Below are 15,539 nucleotides of genomic sequence, written 5' to 3'. Positions count from 1 at the left end.
GTGCACCACTTATCTGCCCGATCCGCCGCGTATCTCCCTCTTTCTCTGCGATTCGTGGCCGGCTAACCTGCGCGGAGCACGGCTGAGGCCCGCCGACAGTTTGTTATACTGATCTCTTTTCATAATACTCCAAACTTGCATTTCCATCGCGCCTCTCACCGGCTTAGCTGGGCGTATCCGTGTGTTTGCTCTCGGCGGGCGAGGGGCGATGTACGTCCGGAGCGTTCGTCAACGGTCCAAAGCGCTGCACAGCCAAAACTGTCGACTGCTTCCCACTCATGGGAGAAACCGGCGAGTGGGCATTCGGTGTTTATTATTAGTCCATTCGGGTCCGCTACATAGCTTAGCTCATTGAAAAGGGGTAGTCATAACGATCGAGTGCTTCGATCAGCAGATGTAGCGCTCCACGTCTGCGACAATGCTGCCTGTCGGGGTCGGGCACGACCCCTCACACCGAGCCGGCGCATCAACTGACCCTGTCAGCTGATATGTCAAGGCCACCCTGTGCGTCGGCGCCCTCGGCCAGCACGACCGCGCCGCGCGCCTGGACGGGTGCCATCACAGTCAGTTGAGGGCGCGCCACCGTCATAACTCCCGCCCCATCCTGCGCCTCTCTCAAACACTGTCCGAAACACCACCGTCGGATTGCATACTCACAATGGCGCGCTCACACGTTCGTGTTCGCTATCCACACTTCCTTCTTCCATTCGCATAACTTCCACCTGTCCAGCATTACGGGATCATCGAAAGCGTGTCAGGCCGTGGCAAAGTCGCACAGCAACGTTAACGAGTAAGCCAGCAGTTCCCAGCTGCACAGGAAGCTGCCTCGCACGCAGACACCCGCCTACTACGAACAACGGGTCAGCGCCTGCCCCAGCACACGCACATGTCTCGTCAGTCATCGCTGGAGCGGACGGCGACGCGGTGCCAAGCTATCATGCGTGGAATGGAACGCTCCCGCCACACACCGACACGCCGTGTGGCTCTCGAAGGGCCCCCATGTGTCATGTGTGGGTTAGAACACACAGTCGAGTGGGCCCACGGTGTCATGTGTGAGTTAGAACACACAGCCGTGTAACAAATCTCCGCCGGGAATGTCCTCCCAGGAATGTACGTCAGTTCACGCGCACGAAGCGCCTTCGGAATGACAACACCACGCCGGCGCCTCGCCGACGCTGCTGCGGCGACCAGCGGCCGCCCGGCGCTCCAGCGCACACCGGCTGCCGTACCTCCGCTCATACCCGCTATGGCAGACGTGCGCTCGCCGCGCGCTGACCCGTGCCATGCGCGCCCCGGCGCGGCGGCCAGCCGCTACTTGGGCGAGCCGGGCTGGCCGGTGGGCGACTCGAGCGAGCCCTGAGACCGCTTGATGTACAGGCTGAGCAGCTTCATCTTGGTGGCGTTGAGGGAGGCGAGGTGGGGCTGCATGGCCTCCTCGCCGCACAGCGTGTGGATGGTGACCATGCAGAACACGGCCGCCTTGCGCACCGACGACTCGCTGTTGTCGTACGCCTGCGACGGGAGGCACCGTCAGTGGGCAGCGGGGAATATAGACTCGGTGTCTGACAGAAGAGTGCAGACCATCCGCCCAATGACAGCCCGCTGCTGAAGGTCAGCGTGAGGCCAGACAACAGCAACTGGAGCGAACGGTACAAGCCCAAGCCCACACTGCGCGCATAAACTCGACCAGGCACCGGGCAAATGAAAACAAGACCACGCCATAGGTAACGCCACACCCACCCAGCACACCCGGCCCATCAGCCCCTCGTCCTTCCGTCCCCTTCCAGCGCCCACCCCCACCCGCGTCACCTTCAGCAGGCTGGGCATGATCTCGGGCAGGAAGCCGAGCACTAGCTCGCGGTTGTGCTGCTCCACCAGACGCGTCAGAGTCTTGATGGCCGCCTGGTTGACCGGGTAGCGGCCCGTCTGCACCAGGCCGTTCAGCACGCGCACCACGCTGTCGGGCGGCAGGCGCCCGGCCATGGCGGCGGCGCACTGCTCGGCAGCGCGCACCACGTCCCGCTCGCTCGGCTCACAGTGCGCGTCCAGCACGCGCACGAACACCAGCTCGATGTACGGGTGGAAGAGCGGCGCCACGCAGTCGCGACGCAGCATCTCGGTGAAGGCCGAGAGCACGAGCTCGCGCGCCGGCCCGGCGCCGTCGCGCAGCGTGTCCAGCAGCGGCCGCAGCAGATACCTGTCGTCAGACGGCGGTCAGGGACGTGGCCGGGGCGGTCGGAGCCAAAGACCGGATGAGACAGGACAGTACGACGAAGGGACACATTGCGGGCATTCTGAACACAGTAGACAGCACAACGCACTATAGCTAGACGCAACCAAGGTGAATATTAGGGAGAACAGAACGGGATTGTAAAGGACGAGCAGTGGTGGGAAAAAGACAGCGAACAGCCAGGACCTCGCATGGAGAAAGGACCGAACCACGCCACGTAGCTCAAAAAAGCACACATTTATCACAACCGGCTTCCAAAGATTGCAACTCGTGATGGCTGCTTACACCTAATGCGGGCCACGCGGCGCTCAAGAAATGACTTGCAACAATACTGCGTTAAAGGCACCAAACGACGCATGAAAACTGTACGGCCGTCCCTCCATCAGCCGCACCTGCCCGGCTCCCCAGCCAGCTACTGACGGCCTCGGTCTGTCCCGGCTTTCAGCCAGCTGTGGACCGCCTCGGTCCGTCCCCGGGCTCCCCGGCCAGCTGTGGACCGCCTCGGTCCGTCCCCAGCTCCCTCGGCCAGCTGTGGACCGCCTCGGTCCGTCCCCAGCTCCCCGGCCAGCTGTGGACCGCCTCGGTCCGTCCCCGGCTTCCCAGCCAGCTGTGGACCGCCTCGGTCCGTCCCCAGCTCCCCGGCCAGCTGTGGACCGCCTCGGTCCGTCCCCAGCTCCCCGGCCAGCTGTGGACCGCCTCGGTCCGTCCCCGGCTCTCCGGCCAGCTGTGGACCGCCTCGGTCCGTCCCCGGCTCCCCGGCCAGCTGTGGACCGCCTCGGTCCGTCCCCGGCTCCCCGGCCAGCTGTGGACCGCCTCGGTCCGTCCCCGGCTCCCCAGCCAGCCGTGGACGGCCTAAGTCCGTCCTCAGCTTCCCAGCCAGCTGTGGACCGCCTCGGTCCGTTTTCAGTTCCCCAGCCAGCTGTGGACCGCCTCGGTCCGGATGCCGGCGGGTGCGGGTGCCGCCTTCTCACCTGAAGTGCTCGCTCCAGAGCCGCTCGGAGCCCAGCTTCGCCAGCCGGCAGACGGTGATGAGGGCGGCGCGCCGCTCGGGGCGCCGCCGGCTCCGGCGGCCGCTCCACGTTCAGCTCGGCGCGCACCGACGCCACGAGCGCCTGCTCGTCGGCCGGCGGCTCGCCGGCGGCGGGCGGCCGGCCGGCCGGCGAGCCGCGTCGCTCCAGCGGCAGCGACATCTGGCTGATACCCGAGTCCTGCGACGTCGAGTCGCGCTCTCGCTTCGTACCGTCCGGGCCGTCCAGGCCGCCGCCCGGTATCTCGGCCGGACCGCGGCGCAGCGATCTGGGCAGTACAGAGAGTTGAGGGTGGCGAAAGGTGGGGGGAGGCGGTACATGACCCCGGGTTAGCGGTACGGAGGGTCAGGGGTGGCGGGTCGTGAGAGGGGGCAGTACAAGACTTCGGGTCAGCGATACGGAGAGCCAGGGTGGCGAAGGGTGAGAGGAGGCGGTGCAAGACCCCGGGTCAGCAATACAAAGGGCCAGGGGTGACGAGGGCGAGAGGAGGCGGTACGAGACCGGCGAGTCGGCGGGCCTCCATAGCCTGGATGGGGCTGGGGCCGCATACCTGCGGGCAAACGCTCAATACCAATGAGAGGCGTGGAAGTGGCCAATTCGGCGGGGACAGCACCTGCTGCTCCCTGCCTCTGCTGGTGGCTACAGGTGGTCCACGCGAACAATAGGTGGGCGAGGCTAACCGAGAGGACCGCTAACCCAACCAGCCCAACACAACTGGCTGATAGTCAGCTTTCCCGCTAACCATTGTTTGTGTATTACTGCTTCAGGGTGCATCAAATATTTACATACCCCAAGCTGAGCAGGATGGGCGATGACATAAGCACGCCCTTCCGAAACGCGCCCAGGCCGGCGCCCTCCGCTCCAGCCGCCCACCTGCTAATCTCCTCCGGATGGAGGTTCTCCGCGTCGCTGGGCGCCAGGCGCGGCCGCGCGGGACCGCGCGGGCCCGGCGAGCCACCATTGGACGAGCAGGGCGAGCGGGCGCGCATCAGCGCCGCCGATTGGTCCACGCTGGCCCGCCGCCGCATGTGCTGCTGCATGATGTCGGACGCCGTGTCCTGGCCGAGGCAGCCGCGTCAGAGGTGGGGCGGCGCAAACGTTCGCAAGCGCGGATTACGCGGACAGAATCTGAGGCTTGGCAAGCCGTGGACGTTCGCAGGTACGGGGTGCGCGACGACGTAGAGCCTGAGGCTTGACAGCAGCCAGCCGTGGTGAGTCAAACGCTGCCATCAGTGGACATGCCGACCACCCTCTGTTACTTGGGAGGGAGAATACTACTGGCCCGTAGCCCCAGCCGTTCCACCTCACCTGGTACATCTTGGATAGCTGCGACAGAAGCATAGTGAACTCGGCTGTGTTCAGGTCGAACATGGCTACGATCACTGCTTTGGCACCGTTGCGTGTCTCCACCGACTTCTGGTCGCTCGTCCAGCCGATGATCTGCCGACAGTAAGCCACTCCGGTCAGGGCGCTGTACACCACCCAGCCCAGTGACACATTTAACCACGAGGAGCCGCCAGTGCTCCTGGTGGTTAAATGTGGAGCTACCGAAATGCTGAAATGCTCCGCAAGGTGGAACTGCCGAAATGCCGGTGTCACTTTCCCGTACCCTAGCGGCAGCCCCTGTCACATCTCGTACCCTAGCGATAGCCCCTGTCAAGCCCCGTACCCTAGCGACAGCCCCTGTCACATCCCGTACCCCAGCGATAGCCCCTGTCATGCCCCGTACCCTAGCGACAGCCGCTGTCCCATCCCGTACCCTAGCGATAGCCCGTCATGCCCCGTACCCTAGCGAAAGTTCCTGTCATGTCCCATACCCTAACGACAGTCTCTGTGAAGTCCCGTACCATAGCGACAATCCCGGTCATATTCCGTATCCTAGCGACAGTCCCTGTCATATTCCGTACCCTACCGACAGCCCCTGTCACATCCCGTACGTTAGCGACAGTCCCTGCCACGCTCCGTACCCTATCGGCAGTCAGCAGCAGTTTCCGCGCCTCAGCGACACCCAGCGACCAGCCCGTGCCTCGGCGACGGCCAGCAGCAGTGTCCGCGCCTCGCGACCAGCCCGTACCTTGGTGACGGCCAGCGGCAGGTCAGCGTCGACAGCGAACTCCGCCGGGTCCATGCTCTCGAGCAGGGCGCGCAGGTACCGCAGCGTGGCCGCCTTCACTTTCGTGTTGGGCGTCTGCGTCTGGTCCAGCAGGAAGCGGCACAGGCAGCGCAGCTGCATGCCGGCCGGAAATGACACCCTGCGACCGCCGGTCCACGTCAGACCCGAGCTGTCACTGTATATGTCTGTCTGGCTGTCTCCAGTCTCCGGGCGTGGCAGTTGTCATGCAGCAGCATCGGCGAAGCACACTGAGTGTCATCGGTGAGTTGTGCAAGCATGCTTTTGGCCGAAGAAGATTGTCCGTCCCCAAATCAGTACGACGCCCAATTTATCACAATGGTGGCGGGTTGAAGCTGATGCCACTGAGCAGCATAACGATCCACCGACGACGCAGACGCTCTGCCGCGCATCACACCACATCCCTGCCGTTTCCACCACCCCTGGCGGCGGCCAAACCACCAAGCAGCCGCAGCACGCCGCCGCCGGCCGCACAGGGCCGTGCCGGGCCGCGTCGGGCCGCACCGGGCCGCGCCGGGCCGCACAGGGCCGCACCGGGCCGCACAGGGCCGTGCCGGGCCGCGCCGGGCCGTGCGAACACACAGAGCGCCGCCCACCTGACTGTGTCGAGCGTGCGCTCCAGCTTCTGCACCACCGAGCCGAGCAGGTCGGCGCCCAGCTTGTTCAGCAGCCGCGTGATCAGGATGTACAGCCAATCGGCCAGGTCGTCGTGGTGCTGCACCACCAGCTCCTGCACCGCCTCCAGGAAGATGCTGAACACCTGCGACGGCACACAGACCGCATGATGATGCGCAGGGCCCACGCGGCACGGGGGAGGAAGGCATGGACAAGGAAGACAAGTGATCTGACATTAACAGCAGCATGGTAACGGAACGGGAATGAAGTATGGGCAAAACACCGACGTGGCCACAAATAACTTAAGACGGGAGAAACGGCAAAATGAACGAAAAAAACTCCACTTTGTGCGTCTCAGTACAGGGGAGCATGCTGTTCACAAAGGCACGCTCGTCACTTCCACTTCCCTGAACACCAACTGCGCCAGCTCGACCCGTCAGCGCGTGCGCCCCAGACGCGCGGCCGGCCGCTGGGAGCCACCTTGGTGTGCGTGTCCATGAACATCTTGGTGAAGAGCTCGGTGACGCGATGCAGCTCGGAGGCGGTCAGCATGCGGTTAGACCGCAGCACGGTGCGGAACGAAAGCAGGCCCTCCTTGCGGTCCGACCACTCGGTCGACGCGATCAGGTTGATCACTTCACTGACGTCCTGCGGGGCGGAGACGGCCGGGGATGAGCCGAGCTGGCCGGCTCGCCGCCCGTGCGCGCGCGTCTCGTACCGCTCGCCGGGTCCGCGGAGGGCCGGCGCTCTGGTCATGGGGAGCACGGGGCATCGCGGCGCGGGTCAACATGCGAGCGCGACGGCAGACTTCACGATCCGCTGAGATGGTGCTGTCGGCACATGACACGCCGTACGCAGCAGCCACTGACAACGCGATGAGCCTGGCGAGTTGTCTCACGGTGTGACGTTCTGTGACCTGTCCCAACGCAGGCGGGTCCCGCCACGCTGAAAGAGGCGGGGGTCGGCGGACTGGGGGCCGGGGGTCCGAGGCAGGGGTACGTACCCGTCCGCTGGGCTCGCGCACGCTGCGCAGTCGGTTGGACTGCTGGCCGTAAGGCACCCCGGACCAGCCGCCGGCGTACTGCCGACGCCGCGCCGGGAGGCAGACGAGACACGGTCAGGCGTCGGCACACAGACTCCCGACAGCGGACCTCCGACACACGACACACCGACAACGGACACACCCGCGTCATACGAGAGACGCAGCGTTTCGGTCCGGCCGAGATCGGCCAGAGCACGCAATACAGCGGGCGAGGACTTCCTCTACAAACGGTGGGTGAGCCGGTAAGAGCACGCGGATGGGTGGCGACACATTCAGACGCAAAACATTGCACGATGTAAGATGCTCACATCAGCAGGCGCTAATGCCCGACGGAGTCAGGCTCAGCAAACGGCACAACCCGACGACAAAAACAAAAACCATCGCGTTAAGACTAGCAACTCGCCTCCATAACAACAACCAACCGTCCGCCGGCTCTGGAAGCCCCAGTCCAGACAGACATTCGGTGCGGAGCAAGCCGAGCCCGGGAAGCCCAGCACGGCCTGGTCGATCGCCCCTCCCCTCCCGTCCCTTAATAAGGTCAGCACGAGGCAGAGCTGGACGGAAGGACAGAGGGAGGTCAGCACCGCCCAGCTGCCTCTCAGAGGTCCAGTGATCGATCGGCCGCGGCCGGTCCGACTCTGCGCGAGACGCCCCGCCGCCAGCACGGGGAGAGCTCGGAGCGCGCACAAACGACACGGACAGCGAGACGAGGGAGAGCGCGTGGGGGACGGCGAGAGCGAGAGAGGTGAGAGTGAGAGCATGGCGAGCCCGGACGAGAGAAACGGAAGCAATGGGAGCGAGTGGGGCGGAGAGAACATGCAGAGATGGGGCCCGGGTGAGGGTAGCGCCAGCGGGCGGAGAGAGCGAGGGGAGTACGCGCTACTCACATCGCGTCGGTGTGCCGAGTCGTAAGAGCGCTCCGAGCAGACGCTGCTCGTCTCGCTCTCGTCCGAACGGTCGTCACAGGGGCGGGCCGGCCGGGAGCGCGTCGTCGCCTGCGGACACATGGCCGCCCGTCAGTCAGCGGGGAACGGGGGAGGGGAAAATGGACTGGGACCGGACACGGACACGGACACGGACACGGAAACGGACACGGACACGGACAGGGACAGGGAAAGCGACAGACAGACAGGGACAGGGAACAGGGACAGGGCCAGGGCCAAGAGACTGACAAGCGGACCGTTTCATCACAACCAAGGACAGGAACCGTGATGCCCCCAACAGTGCGACGAGAGAAATGCTCTGCAGCTGAGTGCTGGGCTTTGACAGGATTTGTGACAGAACATAGCCACAGCACCGCTGTGACAGACGTACATGGTGCGCCCCTGACCGAGGACGCAGGTACAGAGCGTTCCCCAACGACGCCTCTGCCGGCCAGCTCGCGAGGCGCAACCTCCGTAACAGTTGTCAAACAGACGCCGCAGGGCCCAGAGTCCGTCCTCGGCCGGGTGGCGGTCAGCCGGGACCCGGCCGGGCCGGCGGGCGGAGGCAGCGGGCGAGCCTCACCAGCGCGTCGGCCAGCGCAGACTCGGCTCGTCGCGGCTCTGCTGCAGGATCTTGTGGACTCATGCCGGGCCGACCGGTGCCACCCAGGCCGGCCCAGCCGCCTGTCGACGGCCTCCTGCCGACAGAGGACGGGTCACACCTCCAGCCGGGGGGCGGCAGGTCGGTCATCCAGCGCGCCACACCCAGGCCGACTACAGCGGACGCCGGCTAACGGTATTTACCAGGCGGGGTGAATGGCATTTTAGAACTACCTACGTCTTTCGAAGGCGTGAAGTCGCGTCGGAATATCAAAAAGCCTAGCAGCCCACGCCGTGCAGACCCAATACATAAACAGAGTCATCAGACGTGCCTCATCCCAATCCGCCCGAGGCCGCTGATGGAAAAACCGGCCTTCGGCACGGCCACTGAGGGTCGCAGACCCCATGCACACGTGACTGCAGCATACAAATTGAGCCAATTGGGGCATCCGGTGAGCAACAGGCTGTCTGAACAATCAGCCCACAGCCGTAAGCTGACCGTCGAGTGCTGTACTCGGCGTCATGCCTGACGGCCATCGCTGTGCCGCGGACACAGCACGCTCCACCAGTCCGCTTGGCGGCAGCCCAGTCCCGAGACTGCACGGCGCCCGCACCTGGGCAGCGGCCACCGCCAGCTAACGTCCCGTCTCCCCTCGCCGTCCGCCACTGACATCCTGCCCCCCCCCCCCCCCACCCTGCCGCCCACCGCCTGCCGCTGACAGCTCGCCTCCCCTCCGCCGCCCGCCGCCCGTTGGAGACACCAGCCTCCTCCGCCGCCCGCTGCTGACCCCAGCCTCCCTACGCCACCGCTGCTGACACCCAACTCCCCCCGCCGCCCGGCGCTGTCACCCTGGCCTCTCCTCCGCCGCCGTGGTGACATCCCAGCTCCTCCGCCGCCCGATGCTGACACCAGCCTCCCTCCGCCGCCCGCTGCTGACACCCAACCTCCTCCGCCGCCCGGCGCTGTCATCGGCTCCCCTCCGCCGCGCGCTGACACCCAGCCTTCCCTCCGCCGTCCGCTGCTGACAACCAGCCTCCCTCCGCCGCCCGTGATAACACCCAGCCTCCTCCGCCGTCGTTGCTGACACCCAGCCTCCCTCGCCGCCCGCTGCTGACACCCAGCCACCTCTCCGCCGCTGTCACCCTGGCTCCTCCCCCTCCGCCGCCCGGCGCTGCCACCCAGCCTCCCCTCCGCCGTCCGCTGCTGACACCCAGCCTCCCCTCCGCCGCCCGCCGCTGGCCGCCCTGCCTCCAGTCTCTCTAGCTCCAGTCTCGACGCTCACCTGGCGCGCAGTGCGGCAGGCGCCGGCCCGGTGGCGGCCGCCCGGTTGCGGCGACGAGCTCGCGCGAGGTGCCCGTCGAGCGTGGTATGCCGGAGCGCCGCCGCCGCCGGCCCAGCGTCCTGCGAGTCGACCGGGGACGCCGCCGCCGTCGTGTAGGTGGCGTAGCTGAGCGGGAGGATGGCGAGCCGCTCCGGCTGCCCGCTGCCGAGGTCAGGTCAGGTCAGACCAGGGGGTACGGAGACGCACCAAAGGTGAGATGCGGCACACACAGCGTCCGCCGTCTGGATACATCGGCGTTCTTCCCACTTGGCAACATGCTTGCGGCATGGAGCCACAAATACGGAGTCGTCTGCTGTACTATTCCGGAAACTTACTTTCCATGCCCGACTAAAGTAAGGGGAAAACGAGCCTTCGGGTGGCGCAAGGCGCCAACCGACAAAATGCACTGACAGGTAAAACGTACCCGACACGGCATGCTCCAACACGCGGCTCTGGCTCACACCGAGAGTCCCGACTGAGCACAGCCAGCCTGGCATGCTGCCAACGCGCGAGGAGCACTCACAGAGTACACGAATCGTGCTGAAACGACCTATGTGGCCATAACGGTACCTGTGCATCGATGAAACCCTACGTGCGGACTGGGACTCTTGAGCCTCAGGACAGGCGGGGCCTGGCCTGGAGCTGTTTGTGCGACATCAGCGCGCGGGGTGCGGCCGATCAGCGCGGCCCGGTACTCACGCTGACTGCGTCACGCCGGGACGCGAGCTCTCTGCGTGATATCAGACCGCGGGGTGCCGCCGATCAGCGCGGCCCGGTACTCACGCTGACTCTGCGTCACGCCGGAGCGCGGAAGCGGGTGCGGGGCGGTGCGGGCGGCGTCCGGCGAGGCGCCGACCAGGAGGGCGGAACCGCGCGGACGGCGGCGTGGCCGGCCGACCAGCCTACGCGGCCGAGCTGGTGGACAGACGCGCCGCGTCGCGGTCAGGCGCGCGCGTTGACGTCGCCGCCGGCTCGCCCCGGCGGACGCAAGCGAGACGACACGACACTGAACAGGCGGAGGCAGCCGGTCCAGCCGGTCAAGTCAGCAGTACCAGTGACAACGAGTGGCTCGGACGTTCAGGCCAGGCGTCGTGCCCAGGGAATTCCTCCAGAAGCGTGTCGCCACATCGCACTACAGCTACAGCATAGCTACGACAACCTGTGTTCTGCGAGTGCAAGGAGCCAGCCGAAAACGGCTGGAGGTGCCAAGCACTGGTAGCTCATGCAGAGCGCGTACCTTGCAATGCCGGATGGGTACTAATTGGGCGGATAGTCGCAACATCCCAAGGCCCGCATCATCCTCCTACGCCGGGCAGACACAAACATGAGCGCTCTTGTAACGTTGCGTGCAAGCCGTACGCGACACCAGCTCACATGAACTATTCGATACACCATGCCATACACGTTTCGCGCACCCACCGTCCTTGCTTGCCGCTGTCGCCTAACAATCCCGGCCAGCGAGCGAAACAGATGCATGGATTGTACACGGCACCCAGGACGGCCAGCGACACTCAACATCTTTATTAAAAAGATCGGTACGGCTCACGTGGACCCTCGATCTTCACAAAAAAAGTAAACGGGGTAAACGAGAGCAAACGGCCAATTCCGTCTAAAGCCAAGTGCGCATCACAACATGTTTACGAAACTCATGTGCTCAGGCGACACAAGGCCGCCGCTTTATCGAATTGGGGCAAGGACGGCAGCATCTCGATTGAGGCGGATAGAATCAGCAGATAAGGATGCGCACGGCGCCAGCACAGGGTGGCCTCCCTGCTGGCTGTCGCTCAGAAATTTCGCGAGATTGCTTTGGTCGGGCTGCACAATATGACGCCGCCCTCTGCAGCAGCGGGGAGCCGGACTCCGGCCACATCTCCCACCCAACGGGCCGGAGCCAGGGTTCTCCTCCCGATCCCATCTGTGCCCGGGCTCTCCTCCCGACCACTCTGACCTCGGGCTCTCCTCCTGACTCTATCTGAGCCCGGACTCTCCTCCCGACCCCCTCTGAGCCCGGGCTCTCCTCCCGACCACTCTGAGTCTGGGCTTTCCTCCCCACCCCCTCTGATCTCGGGCTCTTCTCCAGACTTTATCTAAGCCCGAGCATTCCTCCCGACCACTCAGAGCCCGAGCTCTCTTCGCGACCCTCTGAGCCCGGGATCACCTCGCGACCGCCTCTGAGCTCGCCCCTCCTCCCGACCCCCTCTGGGCCTCCACCCTCGAGGTCAACACTCCAGAGTCTGTCGGCCCCGCGTCCGCCGGCGGCGGCCGGGCCCCGCGGTACTCACGCAGACTGACGCCGGAGCCGACGCGCATGCGCTGTGCGGCGGCGTACTGGCGCGCGCGCGGGCCCGGCGCCGCCTGCAGGTCGATGGCCGACGTGGAGCGGAGCGACGACTGCGACGGCGACTCGCCTGCGGGCCGCGGACACCGCTGACACGCGCGCTCTCTTTCTCTCTCCCTCTCTAACTCTGTCTGTCCCTCGAACGGGGGAGTGGCGACTGAGCCGGGGGTGTGGGGACGCGGCAGACGGGACAGACAGGCGGAGCTGCTCACCATAGGGGCTGCGTGAACAAGGAGCCTCGCGCGGCTCGCTAGAAGCAGCGGCGAGCAGCAGCGGACACACAACGACCGCAATGGCCGGCGAGCCCTGCGCACCAGCAATCGATCAGCCCGAATCAGCACGGCCAGACAGAAACAACACGGGAGCTTGTCCCGACCGCCGGCGGCCGCTGGGGACCGTGACGCCACATGGCAGCGTCGCCGCCGGCCGCGGCCGTGCCACCGTACCGCGCTCGTGTCGGCCGGCCGGGCTGGCCAGCGGGATGGCCGAGCGGCGCGAGATCAGCCCGTCCGGCTGAGGTTCTCCTGGCTGCCGGACGGGACGAGGTGCGCGAGCGCGAGCCCAGCGCGCTGCTGCGACATGACACTGCCGAGGACAGGCCGGCTCTGGTCAGCACAGGCCATCACACTACAGTTGTCCGAGAGTGGTGACGTTACGCCGCTGGCGTGGCAGCACATATCTCCCTACGTTACACCACTTCCCCATCGCGCGCGACGTGGCTTCAGCTCTATTCCGGCGTTCACTCACCCGGCGCAGTGAGCGAGTTGTTGCTGCCAGACTTGCTCATCTCGCCCGGCTAGCGTCTTCTTGTGCTGCGCGTCCAGCGAGTTGAGCAGCGAGTCCGCCTGCTCCTTGAAGTGGTCGGCGAATCCCCAGTACGCCCTGGCCACACGCCCCGACTGGTCCACAGGCACAAGGCGGGGTGTGCCCCGGTCCAGACGGGCTGAGGCAGAGCGGTTGCGGCCCCGCATGACCAGCGCCCGAAGCGGTGGCCGCATGACGCAGGCGTCTGACCCAAACCAGACCCGCTCCGGTTAAAAAAAAAGATATTTAAGATGAAGCCAATACATCAAGACCACCAGCCCGCCCAGAAGGCTCACTCCACGCGAAAACGACACAATTCAGGCGGAAAATTGGCAACAGGCGACCGTCAGTGCAAACAACATTTCCAGCGCCTCAAAGCACGCCGCCGTGGGCGTCAGCAGCACGTGGACGCCGTCCCTCCCCGGCCCCGCGCTCCCACCTGCGGATGATGGCGCGCACTTCGTTGTCCGCGTCGCCGACGCCGCGCCGTATCGCCTCCTGCACGGCGGCCACGTGCTTCTCCAGCACCTGGGTGGGCCAGCTGGTGATCATCTGCTCGAGGACTCGCTGCAGGCGCGCCGGATCTCGCCGCCTTGTCGTCATCTGGTCGGTCACGACCGGCACCAGCTTGGCGTAGTGCGTGTTCTGGATGATGAAGCGGATCGCCACCACGCCCGAGGTCGACATCACTGCAGGAAGAGGAGGAGGGGGTGAGGCGACAAGGTGAGGGTGAGGTGGGGATGAGGTGAGAGGTGGGTCTGCAACACTCACCTGCGAGGGAGGCAACACCTGGCGGGGGGGGGGGGGGGGGGGCAACACTTGGCTTGCGTTGTAGAGGCATCAGCTGGGAGGGGGGGGAGTGAAGGGTAGATCTACGACATCGGCGTGTGAGTGGAGGCGTCACCTGGAGAGGGGGGGGAGGGGAGAGGTATCTACGACACTCGGCGTGTGAGTGGAGGCGTCACCTGGAGAGAGGGGGGGGGGGGGGAGTGAAGGGTAGATCACGACACTCGGCGTGTGAGTGGAGGCGTCACCTGGAGAGAGGTGGGGGGGGGAGTGAAGGGTAGATCCAGACACTCGGGCGTGTGAGTGGAGGCGTCACCTGGAGAGAGGGGGGGGGGAGTGGGGGGAGTGAAGGGTAGATCCACGACACTCGGCGTGTGAGTGGGGCGTCACCTGGCCGGGGCGGGAGGCGACACTCGGCCTGCGAGTGCAGGTTGGAGGGCGGCTGACGTTGACGGATATGTGGGCCAGCACTTGATGACACGCGCGCCGGAACCTAAACAAGAAGTGCCACGCTGCCGAGTGTGTGATATAGGCCCAGCGAGACGCCCCTCGATTCTGCCTTGTGTCCTTATATCTGGATTTGAACATTCAGCACAAACATGGCACGCGTTTGTCTCCAGTTCTATCGCTTACGGCCCCATGCCCGGCACGGTCGGGGCGGTCGCTGACGAACCTTGGCGCTGTTGGGGATCAGCTCGATGAGGTAGGGTAGCAGCGAGTGGCAGACGTGGTCCCACACGGTGGCCCAGCTGCTGCGAGAGGTACGCCCACTGTGATGCACCCCTCCCGCACCACCTGTGACCTGCGGCACGGAACACAGCCCCGTCAGCGTCACCCAGGTCTGCCTGTGACCTGCGGCACGGAACACAGCCTCGTCAACGTCACCCAGGTCTGCCTGCGACCTGAGGTACGGACCGCAGCCCGTCAACGCCACCAAGGTCTGCCTGCGACCTGAGGTACGGACCGCAGCCCGTCAACGCCACCAAGGTCTGCCTGCGACCTGAGGTACGGACCGCAGCCCGTCAACGCCACCAAGGTCTGCCTGCGACCTGAGGTACGGACCACAGCCTGTCAACGCCAACCAAGGCTGGTCGAGCTCTGCAACGAAAGTTTCCCATGCTCAAATCGACGATGCATTTTGTCCAGCCGGCCAGCCCTCAAAATTGGCCTGATATGGCTCCCAAAATGGACGTGAGTTGAGGCATATTGCACGGTCTTTACTGTGGGTACAGTTCTTTCATAGACTGGACTGTCAATGCATGTGTCCTGCACAAATCGTCATGCATACATCACGTATAAACGTCTAATTTGAGAGATAATCCTACTGGGGGTTCTACACTGGGGTTAGTACTAATAAAACGGCATTTCAGCGTCATTTCTGTCACTTAATGGAGTGGCACTCCAGGCTAGATTAGTTATTGATCCAGCAGCGGACATATCAGACGCGTCCCCTGACGCAGCCCGCTCCGACGGCAGGATCAGCCACGGCGCGGCGGCATGGAAGGCTGGCAACATCCCGCCTTACACTGTACGGACCGTGCATACAGCCTTCGACTTACTGTCAGGTCATACTGATACCAGGCGTCACGTATCGGCGCGAATGGAACACGTCTGGCGCGAAAGCACTAAAGAGAATGCCCGTCCCGATCAGATGACATCATTTGATTGTTCGGTAATACGGGCTTAATTTATGGGGCGCCAAAGCGATTTCCTTGAAGTC

At 64.9% G+C, this 15,539-nt stretch overlaps 1 protein-coding gene across 1 annotated transcript; it reads right to left on the bottom strand.

Moving 5' to 3' along the window:
* Positions 1-387: 387 nt before the first annotated feature.
* On the bottom strand, positions 388-13,016 carry LOC119098090 (CLIP-associating protein 1-A). Its single transcript, XM_037221018.1, has 16 exons — positions 12,977-13,016; positions 12,237-12,299; positions 10,675-10,681; positions 9,853-10,053; positions 8,553-8,667; positions 7,934-8,041; positions 7,008-7,085; positions 6,485-6,652; positions 5,986-6,149; positions 5,333-5,510; positions 4,567-4,698; positions 4,132-4,316; positions 3,310-3,526; positions 1,741-2,139; positions 1,326-1,512; positions 388-425 (listed from the first exon to the last, which is right to left on the bottom strand). The coding sequence occupies exons 1-16, from the start codon at positions 13,014-13,016 to the stop codon at positions 388-390; spliced, it is 2,280 nt and encodes a 759-aa protein (XP_037076913.1).
* Positions 13,017-15,539: the final 2,523 nt, after the last annotated feature.

Source organism: Pollicipes pollicipes, unplaced genomic scaffold (genome assembly GCF_011947565.3).
Source record: "Pollicipes pollicipes isolate AB1234 unplaced genomic scaffold, Ppol_2.1 Scaffold_4740;HRSCAF=5597_pilon_pilon_pilon, whole genome shotgun sequence".
Lineage (NCBI taxonomy): Eukaryota > Metazoa > Arthropoda > Thecostraca > Pollicipedomorpha > Pollicipedidae > Pollicipes > Pollicipes pollicipes.
Note: the sequence above shows the minus strand (reverse complement) of the source record. Positions and strands in the feature narration are given on the sequence as shown.

What these genes read in the sequence shown, in the direction of transcription:
- LOC119098090 (XM_037221018.1), bottom strand. Translation starts at nt 13,016, where the DNA reads ATGAGCAAGTCTGGCAGCAACAACTCGCTCACTGCGCCGG. An exon ending in CCTGCCGCACTGCGCGCCAG is followed by an intron (nt 8,668 to 9,852) that starts GTGAGCGTCGAG and finishes CTCTGTCGGCAG; the next exon opens with GAGGCCGTCGACAGGCGGCT. An exon ending in TGCGCGAGCCCAGCGGACGG is followed by an intron (nt 6,653 to 7,007) that starts GTACGTACCCCT and finishes TCCGCCCCGCAG; the next exon opens with GACGTCAGTGAAGTGATCAA.